We start from the raw sequence: 22,392 nt of genomic DNA, 5'->3' as shown, positions 1-22,392 counted from the left end.
CTAAATATTCCCAAATCCCTTCAAGTTCTAGCACCCATGAAAAGGTGATTTTGTAGCAATAAACATGTGTTTGCTGAAAGGTATATGCACCACAATGAGTTATTTCCAGTCCTTTCTTCCTAGTAAATGTATTTGTGTGGTATGTGCATATTTAAATTCCTGTTTAAAGTGTGATCATGACTAATTCAGTGTTTGAACTAGGAGCTGTGGTGGTGCAATGGGCTAAATCCTTGTGCCAGCTGAACTGCTGAACTGAAGGTCAGTGGTTCGAATCCCCGAGACAGGGTGAGCTGCCATTTATCAGCTTCCCATGTGGGGACATGAGAGAAGCCTCCCATAGGATGGTAACACATCCAGACATTCCCTGGGCAATGTCTCTGCAGATGACCAATTCTCTCATGCCAGAAGGGACTTGCAGTTTCTCATGTTGCTTCTGAAATGATAAAAAAGTGTTTGAACTAGCCATCAGTGTTTTGGAACTGAGTGATCCAATCCTTGACTACACATATGATTAAATATCCTGTTACTAATTTTTCCTTGAACAGATGCTTACTAAACTGCAAAATTTCTTTTTTAAACAGCATAAAGTCTTTGACACATTGTTATTTTTGATAAAAGGCCATTGGAAATGTCATCTGCCCTAGTACTTTTTTGTTTTTACAAAATAAAGGCATAAATTATGACTGTTAGTGAAACTTCACAGAGTAGATAGAAGCACAGAGAGAAACATCACACTAATTCAGAAAATGAATATTTCAGTTTTGAGATTAGAACTGACTTGGTCCTTCTTTCTCATTACAAATGCCAGAAAGTTATCTAGTTGTGGCTATTTCAATGTAGGGTTTTTGTATTCATAGTGGTTTATACACTATTTGTATTCAGTGTATTTTTAACATAGTACAGGTAAAGATTTCCCCTGACATTAAGTCTAGTCATGTTCAACTCTGGGGGGTGGTGCTTATCTCTATTTCTAAGCCAAAGAGCCGGCATTGTTCCTAGACACCTCCAAGGTCATGTGGCTAGCATGACTGCATGGAGCACCGTTACCTTCCCACCGGAACAGTACCTATTGATCTACTCACATTTGCATGTTTTTGAACTGCTAGGTTGGCTTAAGTTGGGTCTAACAGCAGGAGCTCACCCTGCTCCCCAGATTAGAACTGCCAACCTTTTGGTCAGCAAGTTCAGCAGCTCAGTGGTTCAACCCGCTTCATCATCATATCATAGTAACATATCAGGATCTTTATCATTGTACTTTGTTTCCATAAGATATCTAGACCATTCCATTTTAATTCTAACTCTTGTGCAACATGGTACCATGTGTCATCCTCTATAATAACCTGCCACGTTTCTTGACATTACTATTGGCAAACAGGGTCTACATTTGCACTATCCTCTTGTGAATACAGGTGGCCAATTTCTGCAGCTGTTCTCACAGTGTGTCATTGACAATATTCATCTCCGTTTTTACAGCTGTGTTGGAGTTGTCACTTCGAGAAAAAAACCAAGTACTTCTTCTTAAGGTTGTTAAAATATTCCCTTAGCAGAATTGATGTAATTGGATTTTTTCCCCTGTCATTGCAGTTTGAAACATTTGCAAAACTATGATCTGCAGTTTGGAGTGGAGAAGGGAATGTGTATGACTAAATTTTGGCTTAAGTAGTTAAAATCTTAAATGTTGTTTCTTCCACCACACACATAAGACACATTGTAAGAGGAGTCATTAAAACTAAAATTGTCACCCAAATCACTTTGATGTTCCATTATAGAAATGCTGACTATTGATAATAAAAAAATATCCCAGAATCATCTATCATGACTTTTAAAGTTTTTTGCAGTTGTTGTGCCATACATTCTGTTTCTTCTACAGAATTACAGGAAAGGAATATGAACGTGTTAGGTTTTTGCTTTTCTACACATTTTTAGAATTTCCTGTCCACAGAGAATTAGAAGTATCTGGTTCCAGAAGCATCTCTAAAGCCATGTCTACTTTCCAGTTCCACCAAATTATATAATCTTTCAAGTGCCTGCAGAACTGATATTTACTTAAGTATTCGTACCTTGATAAGAGTATTAGAAGAATAAAGTAATGTTGAGTTGGGTTGTTGTAGGTTTTTTCAGGCTATATGGCCATGTTCTAAAGGCATTTTCTCCTGACGTTTCGCCTGCATCTATGGCAAGCATCCTCAGAGGTAGTGAGGTCTGTTGGAACTAGGAAAAAGGGTTTATATATCTGTGGAATGACCAGGGTGGGACAAAGGACTCTTGTCTTCTGGAGCTAGGTGTGAATGTTTCAACTGATCACCTTGATTAGCATTTGATTGCCTGGCAGTGCCTGGAGCAATTTTTTGTTGAGAGGTAATTAGATGTCCCTGTTTGTTTCCTCTCTGTTGTTGTGCTGTTCTAATTTTAGAGTTTTTTAATGCTGGTAGCCAGATTTTGTTCATTTTCTTGGTTTCCTCCTTTCTGTTGAAATTGTCCACATGCTTGTGGATTTCAGTGCCTTCTCTGTGTAGTCTGACATGGTGGTTGTTGGAGTGATCCAGCATTTCTGTGTTCTCAAATAATATGCTGTGTCCAGGTTGGTTCATCAGGTGCTCTGCTATGGCTGACTTCTCTGGTTGAAGTAGTCTGCAGTGCCTTTCATGTTCCTTGATTCGTGTTTGGTGCGTCAGGTGGTCCCTATGTAGACTTGTCCACAGCTGCATGGTACATGGTAGACTCCTGCAGAAGTGAGAGGATCCCTCTTGTCCTTTGCTGAACATAGCATTTGTTGGATTTTCTTGGTGGGTCTGTAGATAGTTTGTATGTTGTGTTTCCTCATCAGCTTCCCTATGCGGTCAGTGGTTCCCTTGATGTATGGCAAGAACACTCAACAATGTTGAGTTGCTCCTTAGATTACTTGAAAACTTTTATCTGTTCCGTCACACATGTCCACCTTTGTTTTTTTGTCTTTCCAGGTGGTAGCACATGTCCAAAGATCCTAACTCCACTCTGCTCAGCAAACAGCACAGCTAGGCTATATGAGCCAGGCATTGGCTATGAAGTGGCACAGGGGATAAATGGAAACTTGCCAGTTAAGCACTCCCCACGGCCAACTTCACATCCAAAACCACAAGGTGAGTCACAACTCTGTTCTGCACCTACCTCTGAACCTCAGGCTATGGCTTGAATCAAATACGGTATATTTTGCACTTCAAATGATACTATGGATAAATAAAATATAACTGCTCACTTGGAATATTTGAAGATAAGCACATACTAGCATGAAATATTTAATACACTGTATTAGAAATAGAAAGTGTTGAGATCGTATTGGTGTTTGGCTTCTCCATAGCAGGGCTTTTTATAAACTTTTCAATTTGCGACCAATTTCCATCTGAGAATTTTCCCGTGACCCCACGTATATAGGTCTGTAAAAGAGAAATAAAAATCAAACATTTACTGATAATAAATCAGCACTTGCAAGGCTAGCTGATTTTCCTTTTTGCAGATTCCACTGGAAACACTGCATTTTGTTGCAGTGGTGTAAATGAATGGCATTCAGAAATCTTTTACTGTTGCCAGTTCTTCCATCAAGGTAAGGGGACCCCATTTGGGGCTGAGACCCACAGTTTAGGGAGCACTGCTCTATAATACTTAAAACTAAATTTTTTTGATGTGTTCCAATTGGAAATGTATAGCAAATTTAGAATTTAGAATCTTACCTTTCCGACCTTGGAGGCAGTTCTAGAATATGGTGTCTCTACCTTTTAGTTCCTGAAATAGGAGCCCCCGGTGGTGCAGTGGGTTAAACCCTTGTGCCGGCAGGACTGAAGACCGACAGGTCTGGGTGTCGAATCCAGGGAGAGCATGGATGAGCTCCCTCTGTCAGCTCCAGCTCCACATGCAGAGACATGAGCGAAGCCTCCCACAAGGATGGTGGGAGGCTTCGCTCATCTGGGTGTCCCTTGGGTAACGTCCTTGCGGTCAGCCAATTCTCTCACACCAGAAGCAACTTGCAGTTTCTCAAGTCGCTCCTGACACACACAAAAAGGTCCTGAGATGAAAATATTGCTCTTAAGATACAAGAATTCCAAGAGAATCAGAAAGTGTTTTTCAGATATGTTTCTGTGACTGCCATTCAGTATAATTTATGGAACGGTTTACAAGTAGAGTGAAGATAGTAATATTGTGAACGGAAAACCTTTTGTCTTTCTCATCTGGGTCCTTTTTATTTCAGTTTGTTCAGTCAAATTTAAGTGTTTTTCCATGAAAAACCTAATAAATACAGTAAGGCCCCTATAACCTTGGAACCCATATATGTAATTTCACTTCTTGTCCATACCATAGGCGAGGCTCTGGTATGCTTCCCCTAGAAGTTGCCATAGGATTGTGTTGAAGAACCTAACACCATCCTAAAGATGATACCACTCTAGGAATATCTTGCTTCTTGTATGCTAGGACCAGAGGTTAGGTAATTTAATGGCAATCAGCAATATCCTAGTTTCTAGGTAACTGCAGTTCATCTAGGAAATGGTGTATGTCTTCCTGTACGTATGCACTGTTTGAGACAGCTGTATGCAGTACTTATAATCTGAAGTAAAGCTTAGAACAGGTTCATCAAGATTCAGTGGAATTGCTGGTTTTATGACAATATGACAGCTAACCCACACTTATTTGGATTAGGGTTTCTTTTTCTTTTTCTCTGGATTGCAGGGTGGCAGAAGAAATACATGGCATAAAGACAAATCTGCCATTCTGTCCTTTAGTGATGATGTGTGTGAGTGGGACGAATTTCCATTGGCAGTACTCCTCATACCTTGTCAGTAGAGCAGAATGTGATATTTGGTTTTTATAAATGCCAAGCCTATTTTACCTTTTAATCAAGCAATACAAGCTGCTTCAGAAACAGATTTCAGAACAGAAGCTTTAAAAAATAACATGTTAGAAGTAGATAGTTACATCTGTTTATTACGCAAGTGTACCTACCAAAGGATGTTAGCTCATTGCAACCTTTTCCTGCTTCTTTATTTTATTAATTTAAGTATTTAAACATTTCTCCTCTGCTCTAATAGATGCAGGGATGATTTTCCCTGCATGGGATGATTTTCTAGCAAACCATTCCTTTAAAAATCACATAATATGCAATCAATAAGCATATTAGCTAGCAGGCTTGAACCCAATGTACAAAATCGTTGGCATTCAAATGGAATCCCTGCTTTAATCTCTCCAGAGAGAGCATGCTATGAGTGGGATTCATCCATAGAAAATACCCTGTCCTTTGTTACCACCAACTTATCTTTTGGCTAGACATATAAGAACTCTCAAGCATTTTGCCCACAAACTGGGAATTTCCATTACATGGTTCCAGGAATTAAACTGGAAAGATGATGATGATGATTGACTTCTGAGTTCAAGATGGCCCTTCCTATCCACATGCTCTATAGATTGACATATGCAACCATTCACAATTTGAAAATAATTCACCTCCCTTCTAAAAAAAAGCAAAGCTTAGATTTTTCAATTTTATATAAGTGACACAATTTTACTTCACCATTGTATATAATGGACCTTGAACATCCACACATTTTGATATCCTGGAACCCAACTCCAGTAGATACCAAAGGCTCACTGTTCTCTGAGTTGACGTTCATCTTGCCATTCTCTATTAGGGAACAGGTGTCACAGCCAGGTATTTCCCCAAAATATTTTGATCAGTTTGATCATTCACTCCCTCCTGTTATCACTGTTAGTTTTGATAAGGCCAACTGGCTAATCAATAAAATTGTTTGATCCCTCCTGTTATCAAAATCTAACATGCTTGCACCAGGCACCTCTTCTGCAAAAGTATCTGTTTCATCTCAGTGTCAAACTGTGGACTTGATGGAAAGAGAGAGCTCAGAGCTGTAACTCCTGAAAAGACAGAATTATAACACCTGGCTTTTTAAAGATGTGGTGTCTTTGTGAAGGTCCATTTGAGTCATCTTCTTTCTAACATAAGGTACATTCAAAAGAGTGACTTGTGGAGAAATGTGGAGTCAATTCCTCTCTGATAGTTCTTCAATTCTTACATCCCAAAAGGCTTGCATTTTAAAATATTTAGGCCTGAATACCAGAAAGACACTAGATCCCATGTGCTAACCAAAACCCTAGTCAATAGTAGGATGGGGGACTGCCACCAAATCTCAGGCGCTGAAGGCTATATTTCAGAGGAAGGAACTAGCAAAACTAGGTTTGAATTTTCCTTGCCCAAGAAAACCCTATGAAATTGAGGGGTCACCATACATCAGTAGTCAACTTGAAGGCATGCAGCACAAGTGGAAGGCATCCTTTTTATTTTTATTCAAGAGAAAGTGTGCTTCTGTTACCAACTTTGGGACTAGGAGCTAAATGAGTGAATTTACTTTATTCAAAAGTGTTTTGTAATGTGTGATCTGTGAAAGACTGTTGTGGTTGTTGTAGCTGCCGTATTGAATGACTTCATGATAGAAATGAGTAGCATTATTACTCTTGGTGTGAAGAGAAGGACTTTCCTCTATATCTTATAATGTTCGGCATCAATAACATTAAAAACTAGGTGTACTAAAATTCAGGACTATATTTACTTTTGCTAGAGTCATTCCATAGCTTGGTGTATTTTCTAGGTTAGAGTCTTTCTTGTGTTGTAGTTGAAAAACTAAAATGATCATATCACCTGCTAGAGTCTCATTTGAATGCCTTTAAACTCTTCCTTACTCATCCCATATTATGTGTTTACCAGGACTTCAGCATTAGGTCAGTTCTCATTAACATTTCCACTATGTTGCATAACATTTTTCTTGATCAGGACTTTTTGCACATTTTCAGATCTTGCCCTTTGTTGGGCATTTTAAGGATGCAAATATGGGATTTTGGATTTTTCCTTATGGCCAACACAGTAAATTGTTTTAATGGAATCAAGAAGAATACAGATATAGACAGAAAGTATAGATATAGATAAAAAGACCCTTGTTTTGTTTCCTTGAAATTAGTATTTATATGCTCATATTCCTCTGAATAAAGCCTGTTTGGAGTATTGTATTAATTGTGTAGAAAACACATTATCAACTGGAGTTGAAATTAGTGTGTAGTGTGACCAGTTCTCTCATAATCCACATTATACTTGTTGAAATGTGGTAAAAGATGCATATAATTTCAGATGGTACTTAGAATTTTGAACAAAATTTGGTGAGATAGAAAATGAGATTGCATACTTATATTTTGTTGCTGCTTAGCACTAAATTTTTCTCTAGCTTACAGATCAAAGAAAAGTTAGAATGTTTCCTTTCATTCTTCTTTCTGGCCATATGTTCAAGGATCTGTCTTTAATGGAGTGGAAAATTTTCAGTCTGTCTCCTACTTGAGGTTTGTGCTGGCAGATAACAAAGGACTCTGACCTGATTTTTCAGAGTGCTATTTGGTGCTTGGTTTCTTTCTGAAAAGCAGCTTAAATCTCTGGAAACCAATTGCACTATTATATGCCATTCGTGAGACCCAGCATGGGAGAGTAAATCCCTGAAAAAAGAATCAGCTCCAGCAGTCAGTCTTTTTCACATTTATTTTACATATTGTTTGTCACTTAAAGCAACAAATCTCGCAGATTTGAACTGAAAAGAGTGAGTAATAACTAGCTGGAGGCTCTAATAAACAAGGCAATTAGAAATTGAGAAGTTGGGAGTAAATTTCCTCATGATTTAACCATTTCAGTGAGTGCAGTTGAAATTCTAGTCTGACAAAAGAAATGTTTCCTCTCTCTTCTTTTCTGCTCCTTCCTGTAATGTCCAAAGTCCCTCTCCAAAGCATGGGTGAGACTTCCAGCAATGTTAGGGGAGCTGCTACAATGGGAAGAAAGAATTCCCTGAAATTCAACAGGCCTTTTGCACACACATCCCATATCAAGTATGAGATATTATTGTTGCCTGCCATAGCATTGCATTTAATTCCCGGGTCCCCTAGAATTTTGGGGCTTGCACAAATCTTGGCCCGGGCTTTTAATTTTTTTAAATTTCCTTGAATAGGCAGGATTACTTTTAGTATGTGTGTGTTATGGCGACAATTTTTATGCATATTTTGTTTTGTTAATCTTGTGGTTATGTTGTTTTTACTTTGTATGTTCTGTGTTTTTTACCTGGGAACTGCTCTGAGTCCCCTCGTGGAGATAGAGCGGTATATAAATAAATAAATAAATAAATAAATAAATTATTTATTTATTTATTTATTTATTTATTTATTTATTTATTATAATTCAGGGTGTTTAGGATGGAGGAGTGGATGGTAAACTTTCTTCCATAAATTAACTTATCTTTGGAACCCAATCTTTGTGTTTGTCCTTAAAACAAGGCACAGGACGAACCTTTACTATGTTTATATATTTGAATCACATGTATATGGTTCAACATCACCTCAAGAAAGTGGAAGGAATAATCTTTATTGGTTACTTGATCCTGATTTAAAAGATTTGTGGAATATATCGTATGTTCTTGAGTATAAGCCTATCTGAATATAAGTCAAAGCACCTAATTTTATCACAAAAAACTGGGAAAACATATTGACTCCAAGTATAAGCCTACGGTGGGAAATCCAGCAGCTTCTGATAAAATTTCAAAATAAAAATATATACCAATAAAATTACATTAATTGGGGCATCAGTACATTAAATGTTTTAGAATATTTACATAAAACACTTTGGCTTAAGATAAGACTGCCCAACTCTGATTAAAAATGTTCTTGCCATACATCAAGGGAACCACTCACCGCATAGGGAAGCTGATGAGGAAACACAACATACAAACTATCTACAGACCCACCAAGAAAATCCAACAAATGCTTCGTTCAGCAAAGGACAAGAGAGATCCTCTTACCTCTGCAGGAGTCTACCTTATACCATGCAGCTGTGGACAAGTCTACAGAGGGACCACCAAATGCAGCGCCCAAACACAAATCAAGGAACATGAAAGGCACTGCAGACTACTTCAACCAGAGAAGTCAGCCATAGCAGAGCACCTGTTGAACCAGCCTGGACACCGCATATTATTTGAGAACACAGAAATGCTGGACCACTCCAACAACCACCATGTCAGACTACACAGAGAAGCAATTGAAATCCACAAGCATGTGGACAATTTCAACAGAAAGGAGGAGACCATGAAAATGAACAAAATCTGGCTACCAGTATTAAAAAAACTCTAAAATTACAACAGCAAAACAGCAGAGAGGAAACAACCAGGCACATCTTAACACCTCTCAACAAAAGATTTCCCCAGGCTCAGCCAGGCCTTCAAATGCTAATCAAGGTGGTCAGTTGAAACATTCACACCTAGCTCCAGCAGAGAAGAGTTCCTTGTCCCACCCTGGACATTCCACACATATATAAATCCAATTTTCCTAGTTCCAACAGACCTCACAACCTCTGAGGACACTTGCCATAGATGCAGGCGAAACGTCAGGAGAGAATGCCTATAGAACATGGCCATATAGCCCGAAAAAACCTACAACAACTCATTGATTCCCGCCATGAAAGCCTCCAACAATACAATAAATGTTATAAAAATAATAATATTGACAGAGTAAAATAATAAATAATTTGACTTGACTGTGAGCAGAGGGGGACTTTCAGCCTAAATAAGGGCTGAAAAACTAGGCTTATCCTTGAGCATATACAGTAAGTAAAATACTAGAACAATGTGCACTTTTTATAACACTGGCCAACACATATTTTGATGCCTCAAATGTTAGACCCATTTCTGGGTATATTTGACCTGCAGATTCCAAAAATGGCACCAGTTTTCCCCTATAGCATTTAGTTTTTGAGATACAGAACACATGTCATCTACCACTTTTTACTCTGCTTACCCATAAAACCATCAGTGTTTAAATTAACCATTTAAGCATGAAGGCAATGTATTCAAATTTTAAAAAGTATATTAAATAAAAATCTAAATATTTCACACCAAAATTTAAAATTTAATTAAAAAATGCAACCATATACAAGAAACTAGAGTTGATGCAATCTGCCCAATGTAATTTGCATCCCAAATAACTCCAGTATCAGGCCTAAAGCCCAAGACATGAAGATATATATATATTTTGTTGAGCTATGTAGTCCTTGGAATAGAAGATGGTCTCCTGTGGACATTTTGAAAATATGACACTAGATTTCTATATTGTTTTGAGCCTAGATATCTCAGGACGATGGTCCTCCTTCTCATTACCCTGTTCTCACAGTTACATCAGTCCCCAAATAATGCACAGTACTAAAGTATGTTATGGTTCTGATACCCACTATCACCTCAGTCTCTGCTTGAGAAAATAATTTCCCTCCAGTTTGATGCTGAGTCAGTCCTGATTAGCAGAATTGTCCCTCTCCAAAGGACTGCCTTTTGTGAATCATGATTGGCACCTGGCTCATAATTAGGAAGTATCTCCAGGCAAGTGGCATCGGAAATACAGCAGGCGGGACCCAAAAAGAGCAGGCGATTCTTACTTTTCCACTTAATATTTAATTTATAACCATGTAGGATGCTTCTGTTTTCTACAAGGCAGACAGTTTTGATTTCCTTTCACCAGCTTTGCTGTCTCAAATGCAGATGCCATATCTGCATTGCTGCACCATTCATAAGTAAGGGAGTGGATATCTCAATATCTACACATTTGAATTATTTGATTTTGGCATTTGTTCTGGAACATTGCTTCCAGTAGTCTTCACTATGCTCAAGTTGTTTGCCTTTGCTTATCGTCGTTAATCCCATCTAAGTTATTTCCTCTTTCATGGTCATATTCCCCATAATAATTCCCTATCCTCCTTATTCCTCAGACAGATAGTCTCAGCTTCCCTCCCTCCCTCTTAACAGATTTATCATCTCCCTGTAAGCTGGCTGTTCAATTTTATGGCAATTATCTGATGTTCATTGGCCTAAATCTGCCTGTCAGTTCTAGGGAAAACATAGAGTAGAAGATGACTGGGAGACCACAACAGCAAGTAGGTGGATGTTAAAGCACATTGAAAAACACTGAGTGAAATATATAGCTATAATGAGCTATTATGACAGTTCCGAGAAAAATATGGTACCAGTAAAAGCTGTCCTTCCAATTATCCGTTTTTGATCTTTTATTTCTCTCTTATATTTCTGCAAGCCTTCTTTTAATGCAGGATCTAGGAGGAAGGGGTAACTCATTTGACAGTCCAATAACAGATTGGTTTATTATTTGCTTGTTTATTTATTTATTTAGAGCATTTGTATCCCATCCTTCTCAACCCCTGGAGGGGGACTCAGGATGGCTTACAATTGGCAGTCTCTAGATTCTGACAAAGAAACAGTTAAAGCACAACAGTTAACACAAACAGGTCACCAGCAGTAAAATTCATTAAAATGCAATAAAAATACATTAAAATATTGGCTCTTAAAATATTAACACAACCAAGTCTGACTCTGCAAATCCAAATCATGGTCCAGAGTTCCAGTCCAAGGTCTCTTAATTGACAATTCTCAAAAGTCATTACAGTTGTTGCTCAGCCAGTTGGCCAAATCTTGGTCCCAAAGCCAAGACTTGAGTTTCTTCCTGAAGGGGAGGAGAGAAGGAGTCACCCTGATTTCAATGGGGAGTGCATTCCACAGATGGGAGGCCACCACCAAGAAGGCCCTGTCTCTCATCCCTGCCAACCGCACTTGCGAGGGTGGCGGGATCAAGAGCAGGACCTCCGCCAACGATCTTAAACTCTGAGGTGATTCATAGAGGGAGATATGCTTGCCATTTTAGAGTTTAATTTCCTTTTTATTTTTATCCGGGAGGATAACAAAACCCATAAGTCACTTCTTGCCTGGGGATGGTGGGACTCCAACACATCTAGGGACAGTAATGTTCAGAAAACTGCCCTAAAGTATGGGATGTCTTCTTAAAACTTGTTTAGGTTTTGACACTGGTCTGCACCTCTCATCTCTTACTTCCATATCTGCCAAAATGTCAGCTGCTCACTCATACTTGAAACACCCTATTTGTCAAAGATTAAAAAGGAGTATTTATTTATTTATTTATTTATTTATTTATTTACTGTATTTGCATACCACCTTTCTCAGCCAATCGGCGACTCAATTTTAATGGAATGGTGTATTTATTTCAATTGGGGAACATAGATACACTTACAAATTAAACAATATCTAATTGGCAGTCAGTCAGTCGAGAGCGGATAATTCTTTATTAGTAATGGTTTGATTATCTCAGAACAAATTCAGAACATTTTCCTCCACAACTGAATCACTGTGTGTTCTGTCTTCATCATCAAGAAATATTAGTCATATGTTTTATATAGAAGCTGGCTATTCCAAATTCAAACCATGTTATTTAATGTGCTCACATGTCTTACCTTAATCCTGTAATGCAGTGGTTCTCAACCTGGGGTCCCCAGATGTTTTTGGCCTGCAATTCCCAGAAATCCTAACAGCTGGTAAACTGGCTGTGATTTCTGGGAGTTGTAGACCAAAAACATCTGGGGACCCAAGGTTGAGAAGCACTCCTGTAATGCATTTTGTTGTCTGTCTGTGTTTTATGTGACACATTTGCAATGTTTGCAACAAAGATGCAGGGAAGAATGGAAATAGCCTAGGAACTAAGGAATGCACAGTTACTAAAGCGGCCCAGAACATTTGTTTTGTTGGTCCTTGGTGGCCAAGCAGTAAAGTGTCCTCCACCTACTCCAATGTTTTAATAACTTCAACAACATTCTTCAAATCCACACTCGCTTGGACAAACGTCTATTCTTGTGTACATAGAAATTGTGAGGTTTCTTTGTTCCAAATGTGTTGTTATGGGTTGTTGTAGGTTTTTTGGGCTATATGGCCATATTCTAGAAGCATTCTCTCCTGACGTTTTGCCTGTATCTTTGGCAAGCTTCCTCAGAGGTTGTTATGTGTTGCTATGGGTTAGACTTCACTTGAAAGAAATATGCCAAAACACACAGTGACTAAAGTTACCATGCTTCTTTATTGTTCGAAATACAAGCACCTAACAGATCTGCCTATGTATATAGGCTCTAAGCTATAACACCATAAATCACCGAAAAGGCCCTGGCGCCTTTTCCACATACCAGAGCTCCCTTGCTCCCACCTCGGGGCAATTGACTTTTATGGTGGGTTCATATGTCCTTGCAGTATCCTGTCCTCCCTTTTGGCCAAAGGCCATGTGCTCTATGTCAGGACTTAGTCGGACAGCATGAGTGAGAGTTCATGACAACACATCATGCACACATGTGCTCTCTTGTACACACATTCTAGTCATATGGAGGCAGTCCCCAAGTTGCAAACATCTGACTTACCAACAACTCATAGTTAAGAATGGGAGTGAGACAACAGGAAGTGAGAGAACTCTACTTCTCAGGAGAAAATTCACTCCTGAAAAAAAATTATCTACCCCTAAGAAGGGAAATTCACTTCTGAAAAAAGTACCTGTTCTGACTTCCAAACAAACCTACAGAACCTATCTTGTTCATAACTTGGGGACTGCCTGCTTTCTTCATCTGCCATGCTGTCATGCACGCTCCCTTCCCTATATCCCAGAAGGAAAATGTTTTCCTACTTTAGGACTGGAAAAGGAGACCTTGTTGAATGCAGATGCCACCATGGTTTGGTGTAAAAAGTCAGCAGCTAACTACAATTTTTGGTGGGGAATGGAGATAATACAAGGTTGGGTCTTGGGTATCTATTATTGATGCTGGCCTTGTGTGTTTATTATTGTGGTCTGAAGTCCAATCTGTTTTTAAAGGGGTAATGAGATCAATTTTCATTTTCAGAAATTTTAGGAGTCTTGTTTGACAAAATACACAGTAGGAAGAAGCAAGAGGTGTGGTTAAAGGAGGAAGGGTGGGATCATTTGAGGGGCAAAGAAAGAAACACTTTGGTTAGAATAAAAACAAGTGGTGCTAAATGAAACTGATTTTTCTCACCCACAAAGACCCTGCTGTGGCAAAATCTAGAAGAACCTTTTCTGTTACCTATGTCATAGTGTTTATTAGTGATATAACGCTTGAAAGTACTGCTTGTGTTCCCATTTCATTTATATATAAGTTTCTACAAGTGTGAATGGAAAGAGGACTGCTTTCTTGGTTTTTTTTTTATCATGGCAAAGCCCCTCAGTAGAAACAGAAATCTAGATAATCTGGTGATCTTGGAAAAGGGCATAAAAATCCCATAGAACTTTTGGGGTATTATTGGGTTTGAACAGCATTGATGTGTGACATTCCTAAAATATGAAATTCAGTTTAGTGTGTGTTGCTTTTTCTTGCAGTGCCTCCAAAGCCATTACATCTGCAGAACTCACAGTCATCCATTGCCCACCAGTCCCCTAGGCATAAAGCTTTATATCCCACGAAGTCAAGAATGGAGCAAGTTACTCCTACCTCTTCTTGTGTGTCAAAAGAAAAAAGTAGTAAAGTGTCTGATCTCATCAGTCATTTTGAAGGAGGCAGGTAAACATGTTTCATTTTTATTTCTAGGTTACAGGTTAATAATAGATCAAGTGGTCATGAATGAAGGAATGGTCTGTGTTCCCTTTTTACCACAGCATATAGGGAGCTGTTACAATGTTTGTTCTAATAAGATTTTGGTGGAAAAAAATTATTTACTATATTTGTATACCGCCCTTCTCAACCCTTAGGCGACTCAAAATGTTATCTTAATTGAAATTGGACCCCTCTTTTCTGTATGAAAACAAAAACCCAGTGATCAGTTTGTACAGTATCTGTCTAGCCCAATACCGAAGTTTATATGAAAATTCAATTTTATTGTCTATGTCATTCAGAAGGAAAATGGACATTTTTGTCCATGTTTGTGCAATTAATATCATTGCAGCTTTAGATCAGCAAAAGTACCCCCCCCCCCAAATAACCCTGCTAATTTTAGGAACACTATTGTAATTGTCCCCCCCCCCCCACTTGCCCCTTGAGCTGGAAAGAGCTAAAGCAGTGGTTCCCAACCTGTGGTCTGTGGACCACTAGTGGTCACCAAGAACAAAAATATGGTCAGTGGCCTCACTATTACTACACTGTTGCCGCAAAACCATGCGGAAACTAGAATGACTGGTCTCATAAAACCCTCTTATAGTGCCGAGGCAACGGGGTTGTTGGGAGGGGAGAGGCTGACTACCTATGAAAGATTATTGCTATCACATCAGCTCTAGATTATTAAATATGGTTTTCTGTGGGCAGGCAGATGGTGACTACTGGATCTCATAGGTTTTGTATCAGAAACTAGATCTGATGTGGTCTATTCAATGCAATTTTCAGAATCGGCACCCAAAATAACCAAACCAAATCTAAAGTTGACCAAGAACAAATTCGCAATCCTTTTGGTACTAATATTAAAGAGTGGTCCCTGGACAAAGTGGTCCTTGTTCAAGTGATCCCTGGTAAAAAAAAAAAAAAGTTGGGAACCACTAATCTAAAGCATGAGCTTCTGTTGCCTCACTTTGATCTGTATAAACAGGAACAAATTGGCTGGTTTTAACTATGATTTATTTTAAGGAGCCAGCTTAAAGATACCATTTCTTATCCTGGCTTGTTCAGATAAATCATAACACAAGCCATAATTCCCAATTGGAAGAAATGATACTTTTTTGAAAATGGAAGCAGGAAGTAGAAGGTTCATGTAACACTAAATACACACATAGGGTGAACCCTATTTTATCGCAGTGTGAAAGCCAGCCCAGTATTGGAACCTCAGCCTGTCACACATTGTTTTGGGATCAAAAATCCTGGATTTGGAACCATTGTAGAAAGTCCAAATCCACATCTGCCATACAAAGCAAATATATGACAGCATAATACAATAACACCCCCCACCCCCCATTTGCCTACTCACTTGCCCCCCACTTGCTCTCTTACCCACACCCCCTGCACACCATCCCCTGAGTGTCCACCCTACCCACTTCGGTTTGGGCACTCTATCTCTAAAAGGTTCGCCATCCCTTCAGTATAATTTACAATATGATGGCCATACCAACAGGACTATGTGGTTTCATTTACCCACATCCAAAAATATTCCTCTCTAGGCATTTTCTAAATCATTAAACTATGGTATTCTTGGGCGTGAGGTCCTTCATTTCAATAGGGTTCACTACAGGTAGTCCCCAAGTTACAAACATCTGACTTACAAACAACTCATAGTTAAGAACAAGGGTGAGACAACAGGGAGCGAGAGAAATCGACCCCTAGGAAGCACAATTCACCCCTGGAAGATTTATTGTGACATAAACATGTTTCCAATGAGGCTGAATCACTTAACTTTGTTTCCACAATTAGCCATTTTTAAAAAAATCCAATGGTTATAGGGACAAAAAGTGAGGTGAAATCTCCTAAACAGACAACAAAACAAACAGCACAGCAGGATTAACCCTTTCCTATGCTATCCACAGCTAATATATAGTTGGGTGGAGTTACTTTTAAAATGTGCCTGTTCTGATTTACAGACTAATTTAACTGAGAACAAACCTACAGAACCTATCTTGTTTGTAACTTGGGGACTGCCCGTATTATCCACACCTTTGCATATCCATCCCCTATACAGGGATCATACTGTATCTGATACAACACACAATCTAAACGAATGGACGTGTAAGCTGTTGATGGCAAAGACACAAGGGTAATTGTTTATTATATCCTGGTAGCACTACTGTTTTTTTTATAAAAATATAACAAGTGTTTTTCCTTGCCAGGAAACTTTCTGAGATAGGTAGCAAGTCCATGTTGCATAGAGTTTCTTTAATTAACAAACCTATTTTTTCTAAAAAAAGATGGAAATAAAATAAAATATTTAAGGATGTATGTCCAGCTGTATTTTTTGGAAGAAGAAAATGGAAGTTAAAGAGTGTACAAGGAGAGGGAATCTCAGGGGTATGGGTGGAAGTAATACTTAAAATATGTAAGAGGATGGAGATAATCTGCAGGGGGATAATTTTGCTCTTCAGAATTATTTTGTAAAAGAGCTTTACACATCAGCAGCTGATGCTACAGGTACTTTTATTTGCGGAATTAGAGCTCACAAATTACAGCTAAAGAAGTTTTGTTCTCTTATTTGCTATGGAGGGAAGGATCCTAGCTTATTCAGCTGTTTCTGCTGGCTGGAGGAACTACACGGAACCATGAGCAGCTCTCACAATTGTGAAATATTATTACTGTTATTATATTTATTTATACCCTGCTTTTTCTCTTCACAAAGGAGACTCAAAGTGGGTTATTATAGGACACTCTTTATGTTGATAATATTTCATATGGAGTTCAAAGAATCATGTTGACTAGTGTAAACACAGAATCTTTTACACACACACACACACACACACACACACACAGTGGTTCCCAACCTGTGGTCCGTGGACCACCAGTGCTCCACAAGAACTAAAATATGGTGGCCCACGATCTCACCATTACTACACTGTTGCCTCGAAAACATGTGGCAACGAGAACAACCTGTCGCATGTAATCCTCTTACAGTGCCGAGACAATTGGGATGTCAGGAGGGGAGAGGCTGACTACCCACAAACATTTACTACTACCACATCAGCTCTAGAGTACTAAATATGGTTTTCTGTGGGTGAGCAGATGGCGACTACTGGATGGCATATGTTCTGCATCAGAAACTAGAGTTGATGTGGTCTATCCAATGCAGTTTTCTGAATCAGCACCCCAGATAACCAAACCAAATCTAAAGTTGACCAAAAACTGATTTGTAACCTTTTGATACTAATGTTGGACAGTGGTCCCTGGTCAAAATGGTCCCTGGTCAATTGGCCAAAAAAGGCTGGAAACCACTGATACAGATATAGATACACACACACACACACACACACACACATGCTGAAAAGCAATATTTCCCATCAATATCAGTCGTTTTTCTAGTATTCAAAACTTGTGCCTCTGTGATATATGAACAATTAGTGAACTACATTATTGTGGTACTTATTATGAGGCAGTTGTTATTTTTATAGAGCAGGAGTATGTTTTTTTTTACTGCATAGGTGTATGTATACTAGAATCATAGAATTGTAAGAGACCACAAAAGTCATTCACTCAAACCCCACACCTTGCAGGAATATGCACTCTTCCTGTGATTATGGTAAAACTATTATTTATACCAGGAATTGTGTGGTCACATGTTTTAGACAGGGGAACAGTATATATTAATGTGTAAGTTGACCTTGTTTATGAATGAAAAGCAGATCTTGAAGCCAAAATTATAGACTTTGAAATAACCCCTGGATAAATCAAGAGTCATTCTGCAGAGAAGGGGAAGCAGCAATGCCAACTCAGGGGTACAGGTGTCCCTGGCTGCCACTGCCATTCAAAAAGGTCAGAACTGGTGCCACAGCAGAGAGAATAGAGGTCAGTGTTTCTTTTAGGTTATCCCAGGACAGATGAAACTCTCATCTTTTGCCATTGTTCCATTTTTGATAGGGGTTAAAATAAAGTACTCATTTTGACCAGGTTGATTGGGTCGATTTTTGACTAACATTTCTAAACATATGTATTAATACACATGGTAATTATTAGTGGAGAAGACACCTGAACTACCCCATACTCCTTTTTTCTAAGGTAGGCAAGTGGGGGACATGGGAAAGATTCACCCCCCATTTTGCTCTAATAATTGCAGCCACCTCTCTCCTCACACATATTTCTTCTTCATATATATTTTGCAAAGACCTAGATTTAAATAGACATGTATTCTGCTTTTAGCTTTGGTAGATTAGGTAGGGAAGTCTGGAAGAACTTCCTCACTGTAAGAAGTGTTTAGTGACTGGATGGCCATCTGTCAGGTGTGCTTTGAATGCAATTTTCCTGCTTCTTGGTGGGGGTTGGACTGGATGGCCCATGAGGTCTCTTCCAACTCTATGATTCTATGATAGCAAAAGACATTGACTGCAGATTATATCAGTGGTATATGGAGTATGCTCCATCCAGTTATGTCTCAAAAGTGTGTATAGGATTTAGTCATTATAAGCCTCTAATAAAAGGCTTACATTTATTTATTTGTTTGTTTGTTTATTTATTTATTTTTTAAAACAAATTTCCTTTACTAAACAATTCTCTCTTTTGTTGGCAAAGAGAGCAATAATTGTATTTAAATCCAGCTCCTGTAAATGTTATTGCTTACTAGTTTTAAGTGTCTGTATTTTTTTCTTTTTTAGCTCATCCATTACTAGTGAGTTGAAGAAAGAGCTCTCTGTTCTAAATGTTTCTAAATCTCAAGGAAAGCATGGATCAGCATCATCACCTCAGCCAAAATTCCTCACCCAGCATCCTCTCCAGAAGCAGGGAAATGGTACGGATCATTCTCAGGATGTACAGAACCGCACAGCCAATGGAGTAGTAGCACAGGGCCAGTTGGACTGCAGGGACGGCACGTTATCAATCCATGAGGCCAACGGGGCCATTCAAAATGACAATGCTTCGTCTAACAACAGCATGGTAAACGGGGAAAGAGAAAGCAACTGTATGGACTCATTGCAAAGCACAGCATCTTGTAAAACACAAATGATCAATAGCTGCTGCCGGACCCCAAGTGTGAATACATTTCCATCTGGAAAAGAAACTGTGGAAATGATTACCAATACAGATGATAAGCAGGTTGAGGAGCACAATAAGCGAGACTCAAGTGTAGAGTCAAAGGTAAGTCGAAAGAAAGAAAGAAATGGAAACAAGTTACCACATTGTGAATTTGAAATCATTTTAATGTATTTCATTTTAACAATATAGTAGTAGTAGTAGTAGTAGTAGTAGTAATCGTAATAATAGTAATAATAATTAAACCCTCCTCTCTCCCCAAAGGAACTCAGGGCAGCTTCCTAACATAAAACATAAAATTGGTAAATGTTTAATGCCATCAACTCAATGTTAATTTGAACAACATGCAACAAGACTGGAACAATATGCCACATGTTTCTCTTTTTTGCTATACTTTCAGTTTATGTGGGTTTTTAAGGAGTTGATATTTTGTTTACATGGTGCAAAACTCACAAAATAACTGCTACAGTAGAGTCTCGCTTATCCACCCTTTGCTCATCCAATGCTCTGTATTATCCACTGCAGTCTGCCTTCCACCCAGATCCACAGCTGTTTCAGTACATCGTGATATTTTGGTGCTAAATTCGTAAATACAGTAATTACTTACATAACATTACTGTGTAGTGAACTGCTTTTTCTGTTGATTTGTTGTAAAACATGATACTTTGGTGCTTAATTAGTAAAATCATAATGTAATTTGACATTTAAATTACTTATTATCCAACATTTTCACTTATCCAACGTTCTGCTGGCCTGTTTATGTTGGATAAGCAAGACTCTACTTTACTTCTATTCAAATAAAACAGGTGATAGGAGGAGGGTATCACAATTAAGCTAAATATGAAAGCAGTGGTTAAGGAGATTACTTAGCAGACTTCTCTACCAAAGAAGATTCCAACTGTCATTCCAGAGACTTCTCGTTTGATTGGGTACACCATTGTGCATCTGTACATTGTTACTCAGCAGAAATGGCTGGAATGTTTAATGTGTGTCTTTTCCTCAGTACATTATACTGAAGGCCAATCTGCACAGGAAGGACACCCAAATTATGAAATGGGTTTTGGCAGTAATATGCAGGACAAGGCAGAGTCAGGGTGGTGGCACAGTGATATATATATAGGATGGAAATTGGCAAAGACCTGGAGAAAGTAATAGAAGGAAGCAGTTTTGTCTGAGCCTCTCACCTTCTGGATGATGAACTAATGTTGTGCCATGTGGCCTTTGAATTGTACGGTTCCGCTTTCAGACTTACCCTTTGGTTCAGCTGGCTTAAATTAATGGCCTGCCGCCTTATCATTGGGGCTGTTCTCATGAGTCTTTCCTCTGGGTTTAGCTTCCCACTGGGATTTGACACTCCCTTGGAGCTGCTGTAAAGTGCAAAGGGCATCTAACAGAAGCTCACAGAACACTGGCACATTCAAGAAGAGAGGAAGTGAAGCACAGAAATGATAAAACAGGTTCAAGTCACAACCCAACATTTAAAGGCCACATAATTCCCCGCCCCATTATAGCCAGTGATGAATTCGTGATGAAATATGATAGCAACTGTAGTTCAGAATATCTGCAGATATTCTGCAGATATCCATAAGTCTGCAGATATCCATAGGCCATGAGTGCGTATTCACACTATAATCCTAGTCAGCATTCTTGAATCCCTGACCTGACATGCCAGTTTCACCCAGCTATTAAAATGGATTCGAAAGCAAGGAGATGGGGCGGAAGCTCATTTGGAATTAAAAAGAAGATGAATGTGCCCAGATAGACTATAAATGTGACATGATCTGCAGATACAAAAGGATACCCATCCCCCTGGCTTGATTGGTGGATCTTGTTGTAGTCATGAAAAATGCTCTTCCAGTGCCTTTGTTCTGGAAATTCAGAATCTGATCCAGCAGACTAGCATTACTTTACACAGAACAATAAGAAGTGTGAATCACTTGCTGACAGGATGCAGTTGTACATACAAATAACTTTAAGAAAAGTCTTTAGCTTGCAATAACTCAAAAGCACTTCAGAATGTAATATAAAGCCTAACAAGCATTTGCATATGTTGATGTCAGAGAATACCCAGTCCTCTTTACAAGTCTTATAGGAATCTGTTTTCACATCTATGTGAATGCCATGTCAACATGTTTCAAGTGCTTAGCCCAGCAAGCAAAGCCAGGGCAGAATCAGGAGAGGTTCAGCCATTTCAGTAAAATCAAATACATGTAAAATATTTGGCTTATGGCATGCTTATAAGTAACACATGAAGATGCAATATGCCTTATCTTTTCAATGTTTATACCATGGAAATGCTTGGATTCGTTACAATTTCTTGTGGGACATTTCTGAATGTATCAGAAATATAAAAGCATAAGAAAGTGACAGTGTTTTTTATATAAAAGGAGGTGAAAATTATTGTTCAGTTTATATTATCCTCCCTTTCATTCATGACTTTTAGACTAGCAGCAGGCTTGCCCGGTCTCCCATTTACGCCATTACTTATTTAGAGTCAAATCAGAAAATAATTGTGATTGCTTACTCTTCAAATTATAATTATAAACTTGCTTTAAAGTACAGATTCTGATTCAGGTTTGGAAGATAGATGCTAACTAAAGATTGCTGATTCAGATGTCATTGTAAACTAGGTTAAAAAGAAACAGTGTAGCATACTGTTGAACCCATTTCTTTACAACCAGTTTTCAAAAGCCTACCAGAACTTTAAAAAGTCATTTGCTTGCTTATGGAAGGACACTATAAAGAGGTAGGCATTCCTGGGTTGTTGTAGGTTTTTTGGGCTATATGGCCATGTTCTGGAAGCATTCTCTCCTGATGTTTTACCAGCACCTATGACAGGCATCCTCAGA

General features: G+C 38.7%; 1 protein-coding gene across 3 annotated transcripts in view; it reads left to right on the top strand.

Annotated features, from left to right (window-relative positions):
* The window catches only part of FGD4 (FYVE, RhoGEF and PH domain containing 4), a 142,621-nt gene that overhangs the window by 92,226 nt on the left and 28,003 nt on the right, over positions 1–22,392 (top strand). For 2 of the 3 annotated variants that reach the window (XM_060776796.2, XM_060776797.2), the window contains exons 2-4: positions 2,961–3,119; positions 14,278–14,458; positions 19,168–19,648. In XM_060776796.2, coding sequence (XP_060632779.2) covers positions 2,961–3,119; positions 14,278–14,458; positions 19,168–19,648 — 821 coding nt within the window. Of the gene's footprint in view, positions 1–2,960; positions 3,120–14,277; positions 14,459–16,554; positions 16,629–19,167; positions 19,649–22,392 lie in introns of those variants that run through there. The other variant, XM_060776798.2, reaches the window with a different exon arrangement.

Source organism: Anolis sagrei, chromosome 5, assembly GCF_037176765.1.
Source record: "Anolis sagrei isolate rAnoSag1 chromosome 5, rAnoSag1.mat, whole genome shotgun sequence".
NCBI classification, from domain to species: Eukaryota; Metazoa; Chordata; class Lepidosauria; order Squamata; family Dactyloidae; genus Anolis; species Anolis sagrei.
The sequence above is the reverse complement of the archived record's forward strand: the minus strand, read 5'-3'. Positions and strand labels throughout refer to the sequence as shown.